Source organism: Neovison vison, chromosome 1 (assembly GCF_020171115.1).
Source record: "Neovison vison isolate M4711 chromosome 1, ASM_NN_V1, whole genome shotgun sequence".
Classification (NCBI taxonomy): Eukaryota; Metazoa; Chordata; class Mammalia; order Carnivora; family Mustelidae; genus Neogale; species Neogale vison.
Window position 1 is genome coordinate 87945671 of NC_058091.1, and position 7606 is coordinate 87953276.

Consider the following 7606-nt stretch of genomic DNA (forward strand, 5'->3'; position numbering starts at 1 on the left):
TGTCATGTCTCTGGCGTCTAGAATGATTTAAGGCACAGAAAATATCTGTTAAATAAGTAAATTAATAAATGAGTAAAATTGAGCTAGAGGGAAGGTCAACTTGAACACCAAGCAAAATTTGGATTTCTAGGCTCTGCTGGAGACTTGAGGTGACATTGTTGCCTTTTGAGCCTCAGTTTCCCTTCTGTGTACTGAAGGGATCAGCCTAGTAGTTCCTGGTTCTGGTATGCTGCACGTTTAAGCCAAGTCCTGGCTGTTCACCTATACGGGAAGTAACACGAGGAAAGCAATACTCCGAGGAAGGCGAGTGGATGAGTCAGGTGGGAGTTAGAAGGACTGATGCAGGGGTGGGCAGCAATAATCCTAGAATCATCCTTCTGAGCGGCAGGAGGCAAGTGGAGGAGAGGGGAGCAGACTGGGTGCTAGAGAAATCCCAGAGGAGGAGACAGGATTCAGTAACTAAATCTAGAGAAGGGAGCAAGAAGACAAAGATGGGCGGCGTGGAGCCTGCAAGAATGGGGGGATGCGGTAGCTTAAGACCCAAGGCCCCGAGAGGTCAGACCTTATATCTCCTCCTTGGCCAAATTCATTTCCTAGCCCCGTGGGGCCTCACCCCAAACCATCCAATTAAACATGAAGTCTGGGATTTATTTGTGAGAGTATTTAATGTCCGATGTCCAAAAGTTGGCAAATGTTCTTCCCCCACCCACACACACAAACACACCCCTCTGTTCCCAGACCCAGGGGAAGCACGGGATGGGTAGGCTGGCCTTCTGCCAAAGCAGAACTAGGAGTCTGGGTGGCCGAGGGGCCAGTGTGCAGGCTGGGAGGGTTCCAGCAGGCCTATCCTGGGACTCGTCCCACGCGGGGTCCTCTTCTCTCATGTGTCTCTCCGCTCTGCAACCGACCGAGTGCTCACATGGCGCCTCTGAGCCCCACCTCGCCACCCCTGCCTGGTCCACCTCCAGCCACCACTGTGCCCTTCGTACTCACCTGTTAGGGTCTGGAGCTGGTAACTTGGGTCGTGGCCGCAGTCCAGCTCACTGGCCGGGCGTGTCACCAGTTTCTGCCCACGCCAGGCCGCAGCCCAGAGAGCACTGGCTGCTAGAAACTTGCTGAGAAAGATGCAGGCCAAGAGGAGAAGGATGGAAGTGGGTGGGAAGGGGATCCCCTCTTCAGAGAGACTCCTTGGAGACACAAGGACATGAGGGAGGCCTTGGGGTGGCCTGCACATTGAAGTCTGCCCCCCGGCGAAGGAACAGGGAAACACTGGGAGCTTTCAGAGGCCTAGAATAGCTCCCCACCCAGCACCATCCCTGGGATGAGGCTTGGTGGGCTTATAGCCTATAACCAGGTTCTACCTGCTAAGCACATTTGAACACTTCCTGTACATGGTGGTATATAGTATGGGAGGGTGCACACGTGTATTCTGTGGTTATGGTAACAATATTTCAACACCAGTACACAGGCATCAACCAATCAGAGCTGATTCTGGTCCCACCAAAGGAGCAGGTATCTGGGGGTTTCAGCTTTGTACTAAAACTTTTATTATTGCTAAACTGTGGCCATGTCCAAGGGTGGCCAGAGGAGGAATGGGGGGCTGACCATTCAGGAGTCTTGGAGCAGCTGGTATGTATAAAAAAAGAATTTCATTATTTTAACAACTGGCATGGCCATACCAATACACAATGGCTGGTTGGAGGGGTGTTCGGACACAAAAATCATCTCCAGGTCCTCTCATGCTCTAATTGTCTTTGAATTTGTCCTTAGTTCTGGGACCTCAGCCTGCATTCCATGCCTCGGCTCTGCAGGGCAGGGATCTGCTCAGAGACCCGGAAGAGACCTGTCTCTGTACCTGGAGATGCTGGGCTCCACGTGGATATCCTCAAAGCTCTTGGACTCATCATCGATCCAGAGATCTCCAGCGTCCAGGTGATCAAGGGGGTCTGTCGGGGACAGTGCCTGTGAGATTCTAGCCCTCCTCCTAGAGGCACCTTAAGGCAGAGGGGAGAGCCCTTTTGGGTGTGGTGAGGCCTCCTGAGCGCTGGCCCAGAACAGATCAGGTCATTAGCCTCTCTGAGCCTCTGTCTCCTGCCCTGTAAAGCAGGCTGAATAGAAACACCTTCTTTCTGGTAGTTTTGCAGGACTGAGTGAGAGCGTACTCTCTGGTGCTTAGCATCTCATTGGAGCTCAGTAACTCCCACCCTCCCATCACACGAGGTCTTCAGGAAGGTCAAGTGAGTAGACAGATATATTTGAATGTTCTATGTGAACTCTCAAGCTGTCCACACCAGCTCTGGATGGTGATGAGGACGATGATTATACTATTTTCCGGCCACCCCCTTGGGAGTTGGCTGAGGCTTAGACCCTGATAGGGCTGAAAATATGTGTCTCTTCACCCTCTTCCCCCTCATTCCACCACATAAAAGAGTGGTGGACATGGGGTTTGGGTGTGGGGCAAGCCATCTCCCCTCTCCTTCCCACCTTAGACCTTAGACAAATGGCTCATTTCCACAAGGGGCCATGTTGTGGGGGAGGAAGTGGGAAAGGAGAGAGTCAGAAGGGGTCTCGTACCCCCGGATTTGTTCTCCTTTGGGACACACAGTGTTCTGAAGACACAGGCAGAAGGCTTCCCTGGAGGGCTTCCCTGTGCAAAGCTCAGGGTGGGGAGGACCCCACTGCTGGTCAAGTTTGGAATGAGGACCCCAAGTAGCTCAGCAGCAGGAGGCTGGGGCATGGGCTGTCACTCACCCCCAGGCACTTTTAACCCTGTCCCCTCATGGGTGCCTCTCAGGAGCCCCAGGGTGGGCAGCAGGACAAACACCATCTCCATCCTCAAAGATGAGGATGTGGAGGCCCAGAAAGGCAAACACATCACCCGGGGTCACAAGCAGCACCCCTTCCTCGGGCTGTTTTCTGCACCACGTTGGCACTTTCTTTATGTTGGCAGGTCCTTTGGGTAATCAGGTAAGGAGTCAATGAACTTCCTCCTGCTCCTTAAGGACTGGCTAGGTGTTCACATCCTAACTGGATGCCAAAAGGATAAAGCTGTTTGGGGAGGCAGGACCACAACCAACTCATTAGGTGCCTTGTGAAACTTAGAGGCCAGGACCATCCTGCCAGCAATGCAGACCTGCCCCAGGGAGCACAGCCTGGCGGGGAGGTGCCAGGGCTGAAGTACGGCCCCCTTGTGCAGTGAGCAACCTGCACGACCATCACCGTGGCCCTGAGTGGGAGAGCAAGACCCGCACAGTGGGTTTTCCCAGACATCAGAGACATAGTCCCAGCACAGGGTGGGCCAGAGGTGCAGTCAGCCACACACTCACCAACCAGCACCTCCACCAGGACCTTCCTGAGGGTGTCAGCCTCATCACCGTAGAGACTCTGGCACTGGTAGAGGCCAGCATCGTGAGCTTGAAGATTCCGCAGCGTGATGGTGAGTGTGCCCCCCAGGGCGTCGTCCACGATGGCCGTGCTCCCATTCCTCCTCGTTATGAAGGACAGCAGCCATGAGCGGTGGGTGCTAACAACCCGCTGGCACGGGCCCCCTGCCTCCAGCTGGCGGCACCAGGCTTTGCGTCTTCCCCAATGCTTCAAGGAGTTGTAGGGGCAGGAGACCTGCAGGGACCGGCCTGCCATGCCCTGGAACACTGTCGTGTTGTGGGCTCCAGACAACTCTGGGGAGGAGACGTTCCTTCACTCTTTGTTCATTTACCAAATGTTTATTGAATGCCCACTGTGTGCAATGAACAAAGAGATAGAAATCATGCCCTTAAGGAGCTCAGGTTCTTATGTGAGTTGGGAGAAGGTGTATACCCCATGGTGACACCCAGGTCCTAGGTCTGGCTTTACCACTGTTGGACTTGCTGGGCATTTTTAAAGAAATGACTGACCCTCTCTGGGCCTATTTCTAGAGACATTGGTCTTGAAGTTCCATCCAGTTCTAGTCCACACATTTTCTCCCTGTCATATGGGACCAAGGCCTATCCTCTACCCTCTCCACCTCAAGAGAGCAGGGCTGGATACCCCCTCCCCACCCTGGCCATTCCTGCTTACTCTGCAGCTGCCCACACCGACACTGGCTCTGCATCTCCTTCTGACTCTTTGCTCTAGGCTTCCCTATTTCTGTGGCTTTGTTCCCCTTTCAGGAGAGACTCATCTCAGAGCTATTTTGGGGGAGACACGAGGCTGCTATTTTGGGCCTTTCTCGGGGCAGGGGAGATAGGCTTAGCACACAGTTCATTGCCAGGACAGAGACAGCTGAGAAATCACCATGAGCCTTCTGCCTCAACTTCCCCTCTCTTGGTCCTCCCTTACCCCATCTTCAACCATATGGTGACAGAAACTTGGAAGACAAGATTAGGGAGCAGGTGGCCTCCTTTGGGAAACAGAGAGGCCTGATGAGAATAGTGTCCCCTCCACTTGTCACCCTGTCCATCCCTCTGCCTCCATAAAACCTCTCCGCTTACCTCCACTCCACCCCTAGCTAATAAGCCTCAGGATCAGGACTCTGTTGGGACAGCCTCTCCTCTCTCCAGGTTTGCCTGTTGCTCTAGGGGAATAAGAGGCACCTTCCCCCAGTAAAAAGAGGTAGTTGTGTGCAAGAATCTAGGGTGCTAATCCTCCAACTAAGTGACAGAAATCTTCAGCCCCCTTACCTCCCTTCCAGGATGGAGGACAAGAAGAGCTTCACATCAGCAAAAGAGGCACCCTGAAGATGTACATGCTTGGTTGTGAGTTTTTTTCCTCCTCCTTTTCTTCCCTCCCACCCTGCCATTCCTCTGGGGCTAGCGGTTCATAATTTTAGGGGCTGTACGCATGCCCCCCAAAACGTACCCCCACTACTAGTTCGAGCCTGAGATGCCACCATCAGAATTCCTTCCATTCCCATGTGGCCAGAATCCACTAGCCCCTTATACTTCCACGTGCACAAAGAGTATGACCATGGGCTCTCATACTGGGGAGGGAGGGAGAGCATAAAGAATGTGGGGTGGGGGAAAAGAGGGGTGCAGAACATGCTGCGGATTTCAACTGCCTTTATAGTTCAAGCCGGCGCTCCCCACCCACCCGCCCGTCATATACTCAAGGAGGGGAAGGAGAGACTGCATGGGCAGCAGAGGGCCAGGGTCCTACCTGTGACGGCGACCAGGATAAGCAGCCAGAGGGACTCCATGCCAGCCTTCTCTGACAGAGGGCAGGCACAGGGTACCTTGTGCAAGATCTCGTCTTTCCCTTGAATTGCAGAAAGAGAGGGTTCAGGCACGTCAAGTGCTGCCCACAGGAACTTGAGCTCCTGGGGATTGAGAAAGAGTCAGGACTGGGGTCTGACTTTATGATTCAGGGAGGGTTTGCTGGGTTGGGGAGGAAGGGAGAGGAGGAGCCAGCCACTGCCTCCCAGCAGTCAGAGGTTGGGGATCCCAGATCTCTGAGAGGCCAGACTGCCCTACTCTTCCCATAGGCCTTAGTGACCCCACATGGCTGGGGCTGGCCAGTGTCCAAGGCAGAGTCCTCACTACTGTGTTCAGACCCTCCTCCAGCTACAGCACCTGCCACACTCTAGTTTCAACCTTGTGAGGGATGGGAACAGCTGGACCCTCAACCAGCCCCTGTTAGTCCTTCCCTCCAGGCCAGCATCCCTGTAGTATGACAGCAGCAGACTTCCAAGTCCCTCCTTCCTAGCTCCTTTGTGTGTAAACACCCGTCCATAACCTCTCTGTGTCTCAGTTCTTAAAACTGTAAAATGGGAATAATAATAGTGTGTAGAGTTATTGGGAGGGTAACATGGACTTCCACAGGCAAAGTTCTTTAGAATAGAGCCTGATACACAATAAGCACTCGCAAATACTAACTAGTACTATCCTCGTTAGCAAGGAGGGGAAGATGGGCTCTCCATTTGAGGGAGGATATTCTCTTCCACCTGCGACCTCCTGCTTAAGTTTATCCTCCTTTGTACATCTGGATGCCTCCTGTGTGCACATGCTCACACAGGCATTATTTTGTGCCCATCCACACCTACGGAACAACACAGGACGTGACATTTGCTTGAGTTCCGGGGGGTGGTAGTGTTAATTCCCCACAGGTGTGGGCCCTTGAAGGATGATCCAGGCACAGGGACTTGCATGGACAAAGGCACCAAAGCATGAAATGGCTCAGTGATGAGTCAGGGATGGGATGGGGGAGGTGGGGCATTCCCAGGGGCAGGAAGTAGAGTCCTGATGGGGGAAGTAACTGGAGAGGCTGGAAGAACCCACAAGAATCCACAGATCATCAGAGTCTACTCTGGTTCCTTGCAAGCACTTACTGATTTGTTTTTATTCACTTTACATACATGTACTGTGTATCTGCATGGACAGGGAATGTGCTTGGAGATGATTTAATGATAAACATAAGACCCTTCACTCAGAAAGCCAACTGCTCAGTCTTGACCTAATGGCCCAGGAAAAGAAGGGTCTGAGGCCACCTGAAAATCACTCTGTAGGTCCCTTCTATGGTCTGCTTTATAAAGTCAGGATTATTGGCATATCATTTATATGCACAAAAATTCATCCCCTTGGCTGTCTACTTCTGTGAATTTTGACAAACTCATATATCTCTGTAACAACGGCCACAAGCAAAATGCAGGACACTTCTATCAGCCCCCGAGAAGGTTCCCTCATGCCCCTGTTAGCCAATCTCTTCCTTTCCAACTCAGGTCCTGGCAACCACGGATCTTCCTTCTGTTCCTGCAGCTTCCTGCCCTTTCTAGAATGTCCTATTCCCAGAACCATATGGTATGCATCCCTGAGTTTGGTTTTTTCACTTATCAAAATGTATTCAGCGCACACAGAGTTACACTTCTCAGTAATTCATGTCTTGTTATTGCTGAATATATGTTATTGTACAGCTGAACCACACATACTCTATCCATTCACCAGCTGATTAACATTTGAGTGGTTTCAAGTTAGGGGCAATTATGGAACAGGCTACCATGAACATTCATGTACATATATTTGGTGTGGTCTTGAGCATTATGTCCCTTGGCTAAAATCCTAGGAGTGTAGTGCTGGGTCATGTGGTAAATGTGTGTTTAACTTGAAAAAGCTGCCATGCTATGTTGCAAAATGGTTAAACCATTTTTGCATCCTTGTCAAGACTTCATATTGTCAGGGTTTGGCAAAGCCATTCTAATAAGTTTGTGCAATATCTCATTATGCTTTTAATTCTATTTTCATAATAACTAACCGTGTTGAACATCTTTTCACTGTTTACTTGCCACCGGTATACCCTTTTGGGGCAAAGTATGAGGACACATCTTTGTCTATTTTTTAATCATTGATTAGTATCACCATCACTATTGAGCTATAAGAATTCTTTATATATTCAGGATACAAGTCTTTTCTCAGGGATGTGATCTGAAGATACTGTCTTCCAGCCTGTAACTTGTTTTATCTTTCCCTTGACAGTGTTTTTTAAATCTTTTTTTAAAAGATTTTAATGCTAATGAAGTCCAAGGTATTGATTTTTCATTTATGATTTGTGCTTTTGTGTTCTTTTGAGTACTTTTCCTACCTCAAAAGCACAAAGATTTTGTCCAATATTTTCCGTTAGACGTTTCATGGCATTGGGT

The 7606-nt window shown here is 50.8% G+C and overlaps 1 protein-coding gene across 3 annotated transcripts; it reads right to left on the reverse strand.

Moving 5' to 3' along the window:
• Nucleotides 1-646: 646 nt before the first annotated feature.
• Nucleotides 647-5290, reverse strand: TREM2 (triggering receptor expressed on myeloid cells 2). Of its 3 annotated transcripts, XM_044237201.1 has the most exons (6): nucleotides 5134-5168; nucleotides 4659-4711; nucleotides 3327-3677; nucleotides 1856-1946; nucleotides 994-1187; nucleotides 647-897 (listed from the first exon to the last, which is right to left on the reverse strand). In XM_044237201.1, exons 3-6 carry the CDS (start codon nucleotides 3637-3639, stop codon nucleotides 881-883), a joined length of 615 nt encoding a protein of 204 aa, XP_044093136.1. In that variant the 5' UTR covers nucleotides 3640-3677; nucleotides 4659-4711; nucleotides 5134-5168; the 3' UTR covers nucleotides 647-880. The 3 variants fall into 3 exon arrangements, with proteins under 3 accessions (XP_044093136.1, XP_044093128.1, XP_044093147.1); XM_044237193.1 differs by lacking the exon at nucleotides 4659-4711 and having other exon boundaries at nucleotides 5134-5290; XM_044237212.1 differs by lacking the exons at nucleotides 994-1187; nucleotides 4659-4711 and having other exon boundaries at nucleotides 5134-5290.
• Between the last annotated feature and the right edge of the window lie 2316 nt (nucleotides 5291-7606).

Coding starts and splice junctions, on each gene's coding strand:
- TREM2 (XM_044237212.1), bottom strand. CDS start 5,173: ATGGAGTCCCTCTGGCTGCTTATCCTGGTCGCCGTCACAG. Junction 3,678..5,133: donor TATCCTGGTCGCCGTCACAG/GTAGGACCCTGG, acceptor TCTCCTCCCCAG/AGTTGTCTGGAGCCCACAAC. Junction 1,947..3,326: donor CCTGGTGGAGGTGCTGGTTG/GTGAGTGTGTGG, acceptor TGTCCCCGACAG/ACCCCCTTGATCACCTGGAC.